Source organism: Ailuropoda melanoleuca, chromosome 6, assembly GCF_002007445.2.
Source record: "Ailuropoda melanoleuca isolate Jingjing chromosome 6, ASM200744v2, whole genome shotgun sequence".
Classification (NCBI taxonomy): Eukaryota; Metazoa; Chordata; class Mammalia; order Carnivora; family Ursidae; genus Ailuropoda; species Ailuropoda melanoleuca.
The window spans coordinates 76,489,862-76,507,124 of record NC_048223.1 but is presented as its reverse complement, the minus strand read 5'-3'; the positions used below and the strand labels follow the sequence as shown (position 1 = coordinate 76,507,124).

Below are 17,263 nucleotides of genomic sequence, written 5' to 3'. Positions count from 1 at the left end.
GATGCTTTGGCTTCTATCATTCTTATCCTTTCTCTCATCTATGTTTCGTGTCCTAATCAAATTTCTAATGACCAGGGAAGGGATATTTACTGTTCTAGGAAGTAGTTCACAAAGTTGTCTTCCTCATCTCTTATCATAATTTTTTCCTATGCTAAGTGGCATTCAAATTATTGTGGCCCCTTTCTTCTAAGGGTTTCAGTTCAATTAAACATGAGTGCTTACTAGGGGCCAAGTGCCACACTGTCTCTGGGTTTTGACAGTGATGAAGGTAAAAGTGGTTCCCACAAGCACAGAGTTTACCATGCTCTAGAGTGGAAAGCTCTGGCAAGGGGTTTCCAGTGATCTGAATTTATAGTTACCCACTTTATCACTAACACGAGCAGAACACAGCCAACCTGACCATTTTTAATTTATTAAGTTGCAATCTGATGGCAGCAATGGATGATTCTGGGACCGAGGAATGGTCTCATTGCAGTTAAGAGTTAGTGCTCTTAACAGAAAAAACAAAACCCTGCAATTTCCTGTTCCTGAGAAACCGTCTGAGTGCTTCATATGTGTTGCAGAGAAACAGAGGACGTGTGCATGAGATAAACCCAGATTTGCTGCCAGGATTGATTGCCAGAGTCAAGGACTTTTACCAGATAGCCCTTTAGTTCTGTAAACAAGCATTCCCAGGATGGTAGGACTTTTTTTTTTTTCTTATTCCTATTTTTTCCTTTTTAGTTGACCTGCCCTTTCAATTTTTTATGACGAAAAATTTCAAATACATACAAAAGTAGAAAGAACAAGAAACACAGCTGCAATTACTAATATTATGTCAATCTTATTTTATTTATACACCAAGATGTATTTCTAACATAAGGCCTTTTTTACATAACTATAATGTCATTATTACTACTATGAAAACTTAGTACCATCTCATACCCATTTCATATTTAAATGTCCCCAATTGTTTCAAAAATTTCTTTGCATTGCTAGCTTGAGTCAGGATTCAAAGAGCCATGCATTGCATATGGTTCTGTCTCTTAAATTCTTTTAATCTAGAATGGCCCCCCCTTCCCCAACACCCACACCATTTGTTGAAGATAGCCAGTCATTTGTCCTATAAAATGTTTCACATTCTAGATTTGTCTGACTGCTTCTTGTGATGTCTTTTAGTGTCCCTTTTCCCAGATAATGTTAATTCTTGTTCATATTTTCTTATTTTTCTAAAGTCTGTGCTACTAGAAATTAAAAACAAAAATACTCTGGTGACACTAAGGGAATTTAATGCACGGGGGGAAATAGATCAGTTAGGAGATAGATAAACCAGTCTGCTGCTCAGGAAAGATCTGAGCTTACCTAACAATTTGAGAACTACCGGCATATAGATGGGAAGGGGAGTGGGTGAGATCATCCATGGAAAATGGGGTCTGAAATGGAAACTTGGAGAAGCCCAACATCAAAGATGTGGGCAGAGGAAGAGGATACTGCAAATGAGACCAAGAAGTAGTCAGAGATTTAAAGAAGGAAACCCAAGAGTAGAGTCACAGGAGCTGAGGACAGTTTCAAGAATGAGGGATTGCTCAGTGGGTGATGCATTTATAAAACATATGCAAATGAGAATTTATAAAGTGGGTCATTTTATATTCAGTAGAATTCACTAAATTAACCTATACATTTATCCTAAGGAAGTAACTATGTAGTACATTCTGGAAGACAAGCAGTTTGTACCTGTTTGTTGGGAGAGCAACAAACTAAAGATGGTTGGCAGTGATAAAAATGAATTACAACTGGGGCGCCTGGGTGGCTCAGTCAGTTGAGTGACCAACTCTTGATTTCAGCTCAGGTCATGATCTTCGTGGGATGGGGTCTGGCCTTGGGAGGGGGGGATCCATGCTCAGCCGGAGTCTGCTTGAGATTCTCTCCCCCTCTGCCCTTCCCCCCTCCCCGCTCTCCCTCTCAAATAATAAATAAATCTTTCAAAAAATGAATCGTAACTGTTCTTTTAAGAGATTATTTTTATTTATTTATTTATTATCAATCAGAGAGAGAGAGAGAAAGCAAGAGCATGCATAAGCAGGGGGAGAGGCAGTCAGAGGGAGAAGCAGGCTCCCCGCTGAGCAAGGAACCTGATGCAGGACTCGATCCCAGGACCCTAAGATCATGACCTGAGCCCAAGGCAGACTCTTAACCAACTGAGCCACCCAGGCATCCCAGAAAAATGAATCATAACTCTTAACGGTTTTGATGAAACTGAGTTCCAAAATGTAAGAAATTCCACTTTTCTGTGAAATCTTTCCAGATTGACTTTAAAAATTCCACCTATTTGTTCTTTTAAGTTTTTAAAAAGATTTTGCTTGAGAGAGTGAGCACGAGCAGCAGGGAGAGGCAGAGAGGGAGAGGGTGAAGCAGACTCCCCGCTGAGCAGGGAGCCCAATGCAGGGGCTCGATCCCAGGACCCGGGGATCATGACCTGAGCCTAAGATGGACGCTTAACTGACCAGGGACCCGTTTTTGTTTTTGTGAGCATCTACTATGTGCTCATCGCTACTCTCTGCTGGTAAGCAAGATACAATAGTACATGTGATATGAGCTCTATTCTTTCCATTTACCATATTCACCATACTCACCAATCCTGTCACTCTGGTTGTTTGGTCACGGTATTCACTGATGAGTTGTGACACAGATGTCCTCTGGTTTGACTAGGCCAATGGTTCCCATCAAAATCACCAGGACTAATTAAATACAGATTGCTGGCCCCATGCCTACTTTCTGATTCAGTAGGGATCAGAGAACTTGCATTTTTGACAAGGAGATAACCAGGTTGCTGCTCCAGCAATCGTACCATGAGAGAACCCTTTTACTTTTGCCAGCTCTGAAGGTCTATTATCCGTTAGCAAACCACATTATCTACACCCGCTAATGGGTTTAACTCTCCATTATCTAGTGAAAATTCACTAAAGTCTAACAATGTTGTTGAATATGTAGACATTATTCGTTGAGATTGAAGAGTGGCTTAACATTTTCAATCTTACCTTCTTACACTTTACGTCTGTCTCAGGGATGTCTGTATTGGGCTGCTAGAGCTGCCAGGAGGCTCTTGGTACATAGTACATCTCACGCTGCACTAAATACAAGTGCTTAACATATGCTTTTTGACATGCCTTCAATGGACTAGGTAGCATGTGATATTTTCCTGTTTGGTGATCATTATTTGATCAAATTTGATACAAACTCTTAAAATAATATTTAATCTTGGTTCTTTGACAGTGTTCTGAAGTCCAGGAGACCATACTGGGCAATCTGGTGGTCTGATATAATGGAATATTTTCCTGTTAATGAGGATATAAGAATATTAGTCTCAGTACTGCCAATGGCTTTATTCTGGCCGTAGAAGTCACTTAACATCTGGTGGCCCTGGAAAATTAGGAAAATATTGACCATCTTAGATTCAGGAAGCATTAATGAAATGCCTGTTTTTTAAAGTTTATTTATTTATAAATTTTATTTATTTATTTGAGAGAGAGAGAGAGAGAGCACAAAGCAGGGGGAGGGGCAGGCAGAGGGAGAGGGAGAAGCAGGCTCCCCTCTGAGCAAGCAGTGATGGGCTGCCGCTTCCCCTGCTTGTGCTCTCTCTGTCAAATAAATAAATAAAATATTTTTTAAAAAGTCTATTTTTAAAATACAGGCTCTAGGAACCAAATTTAATTTCAAAATGATATTTTTATAAGAATTAATTTTAGAAGTAAACAGTTTTGCACTAGATCACTGGAAAATAAGCTTTGTTGCTGCTATTGTTGTTTTTGGTTTTGCTTTAAAGAATTAGATGCTACAGTTCAAAAATTGAATAAGTATTTATTGTTCCAGAAGGTACATTGCTTTTTATACATATTTCATAAATGATACAGGATTTTACACATGTTCAATATTTTGCTATTTGTTTAAAGGACTTTTCTCCACATTTCCCTCCCTTGCCCCCACACACCCCGAAAGGATTTGCTCATTGCACTGTGCTGTTTCTTCTTAAAAACCCTGCACAAACAGGATAGATTTAAAAATAATTCACATAACTTAACAAAAATAAATGAGGGAAGGGGCTGGACGACTGGGGGTACTGGGAGGAAGGGGAGACAAGCATCCTTTCATCCCATCATGCCAGCGGAAGGGGTGGCGGCAGGAGCAGAGCTGCAGCGGTTCTGGCTTGCCTTCAACCTCTGCAAGGCACCTGGAGTCTGGGTTTGTCATCGCGAGTGTTTCTTTTCATACACAATGATCCCGAAAGAGGAAGAAAATGAGAAATAACCTCCTTGCCACAATGAGGAGGGTGAATCATGTGAAAGAAAAAGCCAATCAGCTGCGTGGCAAGCCTCATCATCCTTTCCATCCTGCCCCCACAGTAGTTAAAAACAGGATATTAGACACAGATCCCTTTGACTCTTCAAGTGCAGATGTCATCTGGAAATATGGTAGAAAATATTTTGATAGAGTATAAGATTAATTCTTCCTTTTCTCAATTTAAGATAAGAAAAAATAGGGTGAAGAGGGTAGGTTGAAGGAAGCCATAGAAATGTATTCCTGTATAAAGATAAATTGCACCCTTTGAGATCCACACACTTGATTTACAACTATTGAAGTGGTGGAGGTGGGGGGGCTCACAAACAGTGTGGAAGTGTGTGTCCTTCAAGATAAACAAAGTCTCCAGATAAGGCAGCGCCATCTGGGTGGGCTGGAATGCTGTCACACAAGCAGATTAACAGCAATGAAATTATTCTGGTTTGAAATGGCTAGAGAGCCATGATTTTTAGCCAATTTGTAAACCTTACATCTTCCTGATTTGGTAATACAGCTGAACACCCCCCCCCATTTGAGTTATGGAGGGAGAGGGGAATATCAATAGGATAGTTCAATAAAGGAGGGAAATTCTGCCTCCTCTTAAAGATTAATTAGTAAAAAACAAAACAAAACAACCTCATGCAGTGTTGCCAATGATTCCTAGACACTGATCCAGAGCACTGGGATATACAGACATTTAAGAAGGTATTACGGGATAATCCAAAGTGTCAATTATCAAACAGTCGTAAGTTGGTTCCAACTATCATATGGATAAAATTAGCGTAACCAACAGGAGTGGGTGGTCAGAAAAGGGGCACGAATATGAGAGATTCCTGGTCACTTTGCAGAGACTGGGTCCAATTTAAAATAAATGCTAATGACATGGGCTCAGACTCTGTTTGCCACCCACATATCTTGAGGATTTGCTTTTCTGGTATATTTATTTACTCCTATGTCAAAAATAAGAAAAGTTAAATTAAAAAAAAAATTAGAGCTGAGTGGGGTGCTGGTGTGTTACTGTTTTGCTGACCCTGCAAGAAGATGCAAGAAAGGAACACCCCCAGCATCCTTTTCTCATTATGAATCTCTCAACTATATAATGCATCATTTTCATCCAGAAACTAAGATGCTTGATTAAGACAATATTCACTAAGCCCTTTGAGCTTATATTCCACAAAGCCTGATCCTTAGATTTTAACATTCCCTTCTTCCCTAAGATCCTTTTTGTTTTTGTTTTTTTAATTAAAGGTAAAAACCCTCTACCCCGACATGGCTCCCAGCTTCCACCTGCAATGCTTTAATTAAAAAGGCAAGAGTTATAAACAGGTGTTCTTTCTGCCAGGATTCAGAGGCTCTTGCAGATCAATCTTTTTCACCAATTTGTCGAAGGGGCAGATGTACTTGTAATGGGTCTCTCAGTCTCTTAAGGTCCATTTCTGCCTAAAATAGAAAGAAAAGGTGAGAAAAACTGGCTAGTGAAGCTTTCAATGACATTACTGTCTCCTCAGAAAAGGCAATTGTCTTTTCTGCATCTCTATGAATCACAGAAATCATCTCAATTACTCTCAAAATAGAGTGCCTCAGAAGCAAAGGACTTTAAAGGCACAGGACAACAAAGGGGGACCGGAATGGAAGTCTGTCCTGGCAGTTTTCGGCTGTCAACACAGCCTCCAGAGAAGGCTGTGCTGTCAACAGGGCAGGACTCAGAGGCTCAAGAATGTGGGGAGCACCTGATGCACCCTGACGGCGTATCTCAAACCTCTGCCTTGATCCGGAACTTTAATTTACGTTGCTCAAGACTTCAGTTGTTCCTCCAGTAGTTGTTTTTAAGTTTTTCACTTAGTGATTTTTAAAAACAGGGATGTGCTGTCAACTGCAGCACTTTCAAAACTCACACAGGCTGGGACCCCGCCGCTGGTGGACTTGGAGTATTAGGCTTACTTGGGGTGGGGCCGGAGCAGCTGTATTTTTCACAGCTCCCGGAATGACATGATGTGTTCCCTCCAGTTGAGAACCACCACACAGAGCAACAGAAGACCCAAGTCAACCGAGGCCAAGGCAGGAGGACAGACTAAGCCTATTCAAAGCACAACTCCATCACCAATAAGTGACAGAGAAGAGCAACAAACATTAAAGAGGATAGAAGAACTTCTAGAGATTTTTAAAAAATCTCTAAAGTCATGTAAGACTACAGAGAAGAGGAATGAAGATTTATTTAGCAAAATCAAAGATATCAGAGGGAGGCACACAAAGAAATTTGAAAGAAGTAACTATTATGAGAAATAAAATATATCGATCTTTTTTAAAACAGCATCTTCTAGTTCAATAAACTCTGACTTGTGCCTGGCAAACATTTCCAGTAGTCTCTCTTACCTGGATTTTATTTTTGCCCCATAGCTACCACACATATTTGGTGGGAAATCTTTGGAAATTGTCGTAAAAAGATTTTAAAAAGAGAGAAAAGAAAAAATAGACAACTTAAGAAAACAAAAAGAAAAAAAGTAAAAACAGTTCTACAAATTTCAATATGCTACTGTTAATGGGATAGACAGGACCCATTACCTTTTCACCTGCTTGTGTTCTAAAACTTTCCAGAGAGGTGTCCATGCTAAAATAGACATTTTTATTAACTGAAGAATAGTTAATATAGGAAGAAGAGGGTGTGATCATTCTTTCAGAGTTTACCCACAGAAGCACTATAATTACAGATAACAGTAATAATAATAATAATAGTAATAATAATATTATTATTATAATACCAATGCCATACAAAATGGGGCTGGAATTTATTTTTATTTTTGGAAAACTTACCTGAGCAATTGCATCCTTGAGTTGATTATATTTCTCTAGGTCAAAACGTGACTTTTTGGCTCCTTTATGGAAAAATAATAAGTATTGTCTGTCTCTGGCTTCTGGATAAACATATTCCTACAAATTAAAGGAGAAATTAAATTATTAGTCTTTGGAATACTATCTTTACAAAATGAGCACTTACTAGCTGTTGATTAGGTTCAATACACGTGCACACATATAAAGATATATACTGATATATGCGTTGTGTTAAATGTTTATTTCTTAAACATTTTTTATTGTGAAACACACATGTAAGAGTACACAAAACAAAAATGTACATCACAACGAATCATCACATAATGAATAAGTTAATCATCACCAGGTAAAGAAAATCTGACACTGTCAACAACCTGGAAGCATCCTCCTGCCTCTTCTGAATTATTAACCTTCCTTCCTCCCAAAACTTATCACTATCTTGCCTTTTATGGTAATTATTTTATTGCTTTCTTTACAGCTTTCCTACTTAAGCATGAATCCCCTTGAACTCTACAGCTTAATTTTACCTGTTTTTTAATTTTATAAAAATGGAGTCGGATGGTAGGTCGTGTGTGGCTACTTTTGCTCAATATGTTTGTGATATTCATACTTTTGTAGTCCATTCATTACCATTGCTATGTTACATTCTATTGTATGACTACATCACAATTTATCCATTTTACTATTGATAAACTTTTGGGTTGTTTCCAGGCTTTGCTATTATGAATAACGCTGCCAAGAACTTTTTTGGGCTTATCTCTCCTGTTGGGTATATACCTGTGAATGGAGATCCTACATCATAAGGTATGTCTGTGTTCAAATTAAGAAATGATATGAAACAGGTTTCCAAAATGGTGGTACCAATTATACTCCCATTAGCAGGATACGAGAGTTGCCATCATTCCATATCCTTACCAATACTTGGTATCGCCAGTTTAAAAAAAAAATGTTAGCCATTCTGGTGTGTGTGCAGTGCTACCTCATTTTTCAAGAACAGCCTTACTGAGATGTAAGTCACACACCATACAATTCTCCCATTTAAAGCATAATGTTCAATGGTTTTCACTGTATTCATGAAGTTGTACAACAATCACTACAATCAATTTTAGACCATTTTCATTATACCCAAAAGAAATCCTGTACTCTAATAGTTACTTCCCATATCCCTCAATATCTCCAATTCCAGGTAACTATTAATCTACTTTATGACTCTACGAATTTGCCTATTCTGGACATTTCGTATAAATGGAATCACGTAGCATGTAGCCTTTTGTGGCTGCCTTCTTTCAAGGCTCACCCATTTGTAGCATGAATTGGTACTTCATTTCTTTTAGTTGCCAAGTAATATTCCATTGAATGGATATGCTACATTGTATTTATCCATTAATAAACTGATAGATATTTGGGTTGTTTCCACTTTTTTGGCTATTATGAATAATACTGCTATGAATATTCCTGTACAAGTTTTTGTGTGAACATGTTTTCATTTCTCTTGGAGATCTATAGCATTTTCCCCGTCACTCTGGAGGCTGAGGACTTTTTGTTTCATATATTATTAGCCATTTGAATTTCCTTTTTTTTTTTTTTTAAAGATTTTATTTATTTGACAGAGATAGAGACAGCCAGCGAGAGAGGGAACACAGCAGGGGGAGTGAGAGAGGAAGAAGCAGGCTCATAGCGGAGGAGCCTGATGTGGGGCTCGATCCCATAACACCGGGATCATGCCCTGAGCCAAAGGCAGACGCTTAACCACTGTGCCACCCAGGCGCCCCTGAATTTCCTTTTTTTAGATGTCCTTATTCAAATCTCTTGCCATCTTTTTCTATTGGATTGTCTGGCTTTTTCTTACTGACTTACAGGCTTTGTTAATATATTCTGATCCTCTGTTGGGTATATGTACTACAAATATCTCCTCCTAGCCTGTTTACCCTTCTAAGGTAAGTGAGAGAGAAAAGCAACTCTCCGCTAAGCAGGAAGCTCAATCCCAGAGATCATGACCTGAGCCAAAGAAAGACACTTAACCGACTGAGCCACCCAGGCGCCCTCAGAAGTTCTTAATTTTAGGGGCGCCTGGGTGGCTCAGTCATTAAGTGTCTGCCTTTGGCTCAGGGCGTGATCCCAGAGTCCTGGGATCGAGCCCCACATCAGGCTCCCCCGCTGGGAGCCTGCTTCTTCCTCTCCCACTCCCCCTGCTTGTGTTCCCTCTCTCGCAGGCTGTCATTCTCTCTCTCAAATAAATAAATAAAATCTTACAAAAAAAAAAAAAAAGAAGTTCTTAATTTTAACAGAGTCAAATTTATCATTCTTATTCTTTATGGTTAGCACTTTTCATTCTGGGTAAGAAATCATTCCCTATTCCACAGTAATTGACATATTTTCCTATATTATCTTCCAGAAGCTTTATTTTTTAAAATCATTTTATTTTTAAGTAATCACACCCCACTGGGCCTTGATCTTAAAACCTTGAGATCAGGGGCGCCTGGGTGGCACAGCGGTTAAGCGTCTGCCTTCAGCTCAGGGCGTGATCCCGGCGTTATGGGATCGAGCCCCACATCAGACTCCTCTGCTAAGCATGCTTCTTCCTCTCCCACTCCCCCTGCTTGCGTTCCCTCTCTCACTGGCTGTCTCTCTGTCAAATAAATAAATAAAATCTTAAAACAAACAAACAAACAAACAAACCTTGAGATCAAGAGTTGTATGCTCTACCGACTGAGCCAGCCAGGTGCCCCTCTTCCAGAAGCTTTATTGTGCTGCCTTTCATATTTAGATCTATAATCCATCTGGAATTAATTTTTATTAAGGATGTGTAAGAATGGGGTCATTTCATTTTTATATGGATATTCAATTGTCCTAGCACCACTCATAGAAAAAGACTCTTCCTTCTTTGCAGTGCTATCTTTTTAAAATCAAAAGCTCATTTATACCAGGTTTGTTTCTACATTCTCTCATCTATTCCATTGGATTATTTGTCTTTGTGCCATTGTCTTAATTACTGTAGTATTATAAAGAAAGCTATAGTCTTCCATATCCTGTAGAGCAAATTCTCTTACCTAGTTTTTCTTCAAGGGTTTACTGGATTTTCTTAGTCTTTTACATTTTCATCGAAATTCTAGAAGCTGCTTATTCAAATCTCTTCCCCTCCATCCCCAAAACTGTTGGAATTTTGACTGGGATTGCACTGAATCAAACAGATCAATTTGTATACAAAACTGACATTTTTTAATATACACTTTTCTAGTCCATGAACATGCTTAAAATTTTCCTTTAATTATATGTTTTTCTGCATGGAGGGTCTTGCATATCTTTTGCACGATTTACTTCTAGATATATTTAAAAGTCATTTTAAGTTGCATCTTTTAAAGTCTCATTTTATAATTGTTTGTTGATGCCATATAGATATGCAATTAATTTATGTATATTGACCTTATATCCAGTAACCCTTATGAAATTCACTTATGGATTCTAACCAAATATAAGTACATGTTTTTGTATTTTTTTATGTACAAAAATCTTCGAATAACATCAGTTTTCTTTCTTTCCAATCTTTATACTTTTTAATATTTTTTTCTTGCCTTCTTCCAGGGATAATTTATGTTTGCATCTGCCTGGAATCTATGAGCACTAGCACTTTGGGATTACCGCTATTCTAGGAATACCTTAGTCTAAATTATGGGATTGAGATGAATGAAGTTGGGCTATAGTTCAGAGAGAACCTACAACAGGTTCATCCTTATTCTACAATGGTAGCCATTAGAGGTTCCAAACCAAAGCAATCTCTATGGTTTTGGTCCTTCTAGATTATCAAGTATGGCTCAGCTTCTTGGTTTCTCCATCTTACCCTGCTTAGTCAGCATAAATCCACAGAGGAACAAGCACACCAACACCAGGTTCGCCTTCTTGGAATTCCTCTTCTTCAGGTCCTTGCATGGTAATTTTTGCTATCTTATAAGCTCTCTAGTGTCTATAGGCAGATGTATTTTATGTTTTATCTAACTATTCTAACTATTCTTAATGGAAGGATTGGTCTGATGCCTAGTATGCCACACAAGAAGCAGAAGTGAATACTGAATTACTGATAATGACAATAATGGATTAATAGTAGCTAAAGGGAGATAAAAATTGAAAAAAAAAAAACCCTTAATGCCGCACCTCCTAAGATATTACAGTCTAGTAAAGGGGTGAAGACATTATATGTGAATAATTATAATACAAGATAGCACAGGATAAGTGAAATGAGAGGCACAATGTGCTTCAGGAATGCAGAAGGAGAGTTCAAAGCTGGCTGCAGGGAACTGGCCAAAGGTTCATGAAAGATAAGCATTTAAGAAACCTTGAAATATAACAGAGGGAGAACAACAGGGAGAACTTTCCCAGTTGATAGAATGATGGGAAATAAGGAATGAAATGGTGGAAAACTCAGGGCATTTGGGGGGAATAAAGAATATAATTTAATTTGTTTAGAACACATAGTAAGTATACTGTAGGGAACTGACAGACCTTTGGAGAAGACAGAGAACAAGACAGAGATTATGAGTATCAGCCTAAGGAGTTTGGACTTCAATCATTAGATAAAAAGAACCTATTAAAGGGGTGTGTATATAAGGGACAGGAAGAGGGAAGAGAGGAGAAAGAGAAGGCAGGAAACAAAGACAGACAGACGCAAAGCCACATCCAGAGCTGTGATTAGACATGACTGATCTGATTGTTTGGTTCTGTTCACTCAAAGTAATGAGTATGAGCCAGACATGGGACTAGGTGCTGGATACTCTGGGCAAACAATGGCAGGACACGAATGGTTTACTGTCTCTCTTCTCTACTAGACAAGCTTGGGAGGTGCAGAAAGGTTAAATACCATTCTTGGGCTTTCATTTTCTCACACATAAATAGGCCTGTGACCAGTGGTCTAACAACAACAGAAACAAAATGCCTATGTTCAATAGCAGCCATATAAAAATATAAGAGAAGCAAGTCTCAGCTTTCTTTTGAAACCTAAGAAAATAGAAAAAGCTTCTTATGTCTCACTTATTTATGTTTTTTATCAAGGGAAGCTGGATCTGTGTTGGTATCACACAGTGATAATAAATCCTTCATACTTTTTTAAAGTGACACAGGGTTTTTCAAGCTACCGTAAACATAACACTGGCAACAAAAATTAGTTCCAGATACTGATATTTAATAAATGAGTCTTGGCTGCCAGAGAATAGGCCAGGCATATAAAAGTGATTAGATATCTAATTTTCATCTCTCTTCCATGTAAAAACAATAACAAAGAAGCCTACCTATACTCTTAACAAATTAGAAATTGCCCAGATTTGAGTTTAACTATCTGATTAGTTATCACCAACTTTCCATTCCAAGAATTCAATAAAAACAAAAAGCTTGAGACTACCCTATCCAACTGTTAAATTAAATACATAGTATAATAAAAAGCCAAGCCAACTTGGCTGAACAGGCTATCCTGCAGCAGATCATTCTTCTCCCTTTGCCCTCTTATTCTGTAACTTACTGTAAAATATTTTTTTCTGAATTTAATGGTTTATATAGCTCACTTTATAGTCTGTGAGGTCCATGAGGTCAGGAGCCATGATTTACCTCCCTACCTTTACCTCCTAGAATAGGGCCTAATACACAATTAGCATGCATGTGCATGTGTGTATACGTGTGTGTGTGTGTGTGTGTGTGTATGTGTGTGTAGGATAAATGAGTACTTAAAGGGAACTGGCCTTAGAAAGAATACGAGAGAGGGGCGCCTGGGTGGCTCAGTCGTTAAGCATCTGCCTTTGGCTCAGGGCGTGATCCCAGCGTTCTGGGATCGAGCCCCACATCAGGCTCCTCCACTATGAGCCTGCTTCTTCCTCTCCCACTCCCCCTGCTTGTGTTCCCTCTCTCACTGGCTGTCTCTCTCTCTGTCAAATAAATAAATAAAATCTTTAAAAAAAAAAAAAGAAAAAGAATACGAGAGAAAAGAGAACTACTTTAACAACCAAAACTTCAATAGCATCTCATAAAAAGTTTCTAGAAGAGCAATTCTTACCTGGCGTGTCATTACAAAATATGCATACATTGCCATGGCACTTCCGTAAGTGATAAAGTAGGTGACCGGCTCCATGATGTCCCAGGAATATTCCCACCAGGTAAGCCGGGCCAAAATGCCAAACTGTGTGGCCATGTAGGCAAGTCCACCCCATAGCACCAAAGTGGTCCTCTTCTCAGCTTTTCTGCTAATTTCAATTCGTACCTACGGGGCAACAACATCAATCAACAATACAGTATTTTGACATAGAACCCATTTTAAATTTAAGCTGTTTTACGTTCACGGAAGAAATACGGCTCATAATCAAGACATGTCAGTCTCCATTCTAGTAAAGTAGCTTGTCTTCCTAAATAGTGTCTGTAGTTTTCACTGAATATTTTATAAGAGTAACACTTTCCTTAGGACACTTGTGTTTTATGCTTCACCCTAGAAGTAGATGAAAATATGGTGAAACTACGGGAGTAAGTTAGTGTCAACAACTCCTCATCCAACTACACAATTATCTTTTCTGAGGGAGGGATATGAAAACATGCCAGTGTTCTCTTACTGTAACATACGAGATTTAAAATCTATCATCGTTGTTTGCTCAAGGAGTCTGCCAGGGGGCAGAAAGCACAGTGAGTCAGAGCATGGACTCTGGATTCAGAACGGCTGTGTTCAGGCCCTGATCTGTATATCGTCGTAAGTGTCATTATAGAGTTGTTCCGAGGACTAAATAATGGAATACAGGTAAAATACTTGCACAATTCCCGGCACATAATAAACATTCAATAAAAGATGATAATTATTTTGTTATAGCTGGTACATTAAAAAAATGCTTTTTTACATCTTGAAAATACCAAATTTAAATCTCATTCTCCTTCACAACAGTTCAAGTTTAATTTATCACATTTCTAATGGTCTTAAATTTAATGAGAACTTTGAGATACATGTTCATCATTTTTAAGGAAATGAGAAAAAGCACAATATTAAGAGTATTTCTTCCCTTCCTTAATCTCTGATAGTCTAATTTCTTAAAATGAAAATATTTGCATCATCATTAAAAAATATTGACACATGTTTACTATAAAACATCTAGAAAAATGTAAAGAAGAGAATCAATCATCATCCTACCACTACATTAGCATTTTGGAATATATTCCTTCTGACATTTTTCCTGTAGTTTACATACATATATATATAAACATGCATAGCTATATGCACAACACATTTAAAAATTAGATCATAGTATACACTAATATGCACGCTATTTTATAATTTACTTTTCATAAAATATAATATTCTTCTATTGCATATTAGATCTATATAACCATTTTTAACAGCCACATAATACTCCATATAATATTGATTCTTAACTTGGCCAAAATTATTATTCACTACACTCATAACTTTTCTCAATCAGTAATTATTTTAATTTGGTAAATGGTAAATCAGGTTAAGGGCAGACATTAAGAGCTCAAAGTTCTGTGCCCATTATGAAGACTTGAAACTATTCCTTTTTAAGTTTTTTCTTAGCTTCAATTGGACTAGTTTGATTGACTAAAGGACTAGTTTGATTGACACAACTCAATTACCAAAAAAGATGGAGGGGGGAAAAAAGCAAACAGCTCTAGAAAATTACTGTTGAAGAGGGAAGTCTGAGGTTTGAATCAGCACCTTTTCCAAGGGAGCCAGTTGCTCTTTGAGATCCTCCAATCTTTCAATAAGCTCCCTCTCCTTGTTTAACTGGTGTTGCTCGATGCACAGCGTGGTGTACAGCTGCTGGACGAGTGTCTTCACATCATTTAGTGTTGCTGCATTTTCGTGGCTTAAGAGGTCTGGAAAAAAAGGGGTTACATTTTTTTAAATGTTCGCCTCAGATGGAGCATTACTATTCCCAGGGCTATTAGACAATAATAAAAACAAGACAGATTCATTTGCTATAGGGAACCCCCCATCAGTGTTCAACTGAAGGAAAGTGATAGTTCCTTTTCAAAAAAGAGGTATCTACAAATCCTAGAAAGTCATTCATATTTAGGCAACTTCAAAATTTTGAAGCCAACATTTACCTTTATATTCTTGGAAGTCAAAATGCTACAAACAAGGTTACAAATAATAATAATCTTCATTAGATAAAAACAAAAAATTTTAGGCAATATGTTAAAAACTAGTAGAGAGGTTCACAATCAATCTGATTATCACGCTTATCAAAATGCTTATCTATAATTTATCTATGGTCCTGCCATTTTAATTGGTTACTTTTTTCCTGTTTAACATAAGAAAAAATACCTAGTATTTCAAATTTGCAAATACAAAGGTATAAATAAAAATACAATTACCCTAAAACTCTTAGCTCCCATACACCTTCCCCCTAGCATACCGACTTTTATCCCTGTTGAGAAAAGACACAGAATATAGCTGTTTGGGCCTCAATATCATGTTTTAGAGGGCATGAGTTACGAGAATGATTGAAAGGGTAGAAGATTAAATTCTTTGATTCAATATCCTCTTCTGTGAGTAGCATGTGTTTCTAGAAATCTCAAAATTATGTTTTGAAAATCTAATAAAATATCAACTATGGGGCACTGTGTGGTTCAGTCAGTTAAGCATCTGCCTTCAGCTCAGGTCATGATCTCTGGGTCCTGGGATCCCCTCACATGTCGGGTTCCCTGCTCAGCGGGGAGCCTGCTTCTCCCTCTCCTCCCTGCTCATGCTCTCTCTCAAATGAATAAATAAAATCTTAAAAAAAAAATCAGCTGATCTCAGCTGTCAAAGAATAAAAAGAAAAAAACACAAGGAAGAAAACTTTTGTTTTAAAATCTTATTAGCCTTAAATGTGACATTTTGTTACACACAGCATAAATCAAAATAAGCCATAGTCAGAATTAGCCATGTATTTAAACTTTTTTCAAGGACGTCCTTTAGTACAGTTATCACAGAAATTCAACTGACGAAAAATTCACGTAAGGGCAGTAAATTGGATTACAGAAGAGCTGATATAATAAAATGGGATACAGCACCTAGCATAGTACACTTTGCACACTTCAGTAAATGTGCACTGAGTTAATGGGAACAGACAAAAGCAAGAACACTTTGAGTTCTAGAAGTCATCTATGTCAACAGGGCCCACTCTCCACTGAAGTTGTAGCTCACATTTGCATATGGCTTTATACTTTCCAAAGTTACCAGAAGAGGAGGCTGCACTCTAGAAGGCAGTAGCTTATACAGAATGTCAGGGTGAAGTGGTAGAGTCCGTGTCTCCTGACCCCATGGCTGGAACTGAATTATAATGTTTCTATTAGATAAATAACAATATTTCTCATGAAAGCTTGGTCCCCTTTCAAAAAGACAATTCCTTAAGTAGTGATCAATTATCTATGGTTAACAAAATCTCTACACATATATTATTTATATCATGCTATCTTCACAATAACAGCATGAGTAAACTTGGCAGCCAAAATTTATAAATGAGGAATTTGAATCCTAGAGATAAGATTAACAAATGTTTTTGCATTAGGTACTGAGGACTGGGCTTTTTTATGGAAATATTTTTTTACTGCTTTGTGTTTTCTGCCTTTTATACTGTCACTTTTGGTCTCTCCTTTCCACTCGATGAGTCCCCTTTAACGTAGGGCTGGTTTTGTGGTCATGAATTCATTTAACTTGTTTGTCTGGAAACTCTTTACCTCTCCGTCTACTCTGAGTGATAGCCTTGCTGGATAGAGTATTACTGGCTGAAGATGTTTCCCTTTCAGTGCGTTGAATGTATCATGCCAACCCCTCTGGCTTGCAAAGTTTCTGTTGAAAAATCTCCTGCTAGCCTTATGGATTTTCCCTTTAAGTTACTGGCTTCTTTTGCCTTGCCATTTTAAGAATTTTTTATCATTATACTTTGCAAATTTAATTACAGTATGTCTGTGTGGCTCTGCTTTTGTTGATTTTGATGGGAGTTTTATTGTGCCTCCTGGATCTGGATGTCTGTTTCCTTCCCTAGATTAGGGAATTTTTCAGCTATTATTTCTTCAAATACATTTTCTGCCCCCTTTTCTCTCTCTTCTTCTTCTGGGACTCCTATAAGACTTATGTGTTATTATGTTTCATGGAGTC

The 17,263-nt window shown here is 37.8% G+C and overlaps 1 protein-coding gene across 2 annotated transcripts in view; it reads right to left on the bottom strand.

Annotated features, from left to right (window-relative positions):
• Window positions 1-3,817: 3,817 nt before the first annotated feature.
• The window catches only part of MCU (mitochondrial calcium uniporter), a 193,336-nt gene continuing 179,890 nt past the window's right edge, over window positions 3,818-17,263 (bottom strand). For both annotated transcript variants that reach the window (XM_034662667.1, XM_034662668.1), the window contains exons 5-8: window positions 14,834-14,994; window positions 13,178-13,381; window positions 7,126-7,242; window positions 3,818-5,754 (exon numbers count right to left, since the gene is read on the bottom strand). In XM_034662667.1, coding sequence (XP_034518558.1) covers window positions 5,677-5,754; window positions 7,126-7,242; window positions 13,178-13,381; window positions 14,834-14,994 — 560 coding nt within the window. In that variant the 3' untranslated portion in view covers window positions 3,818-5,676. The remainder of the gene's footprint in view (window positions 5,755-7,125; window positions 7,243-13,177; window positions 13,382-14,833; window positions 14,995-17,263) is intronic.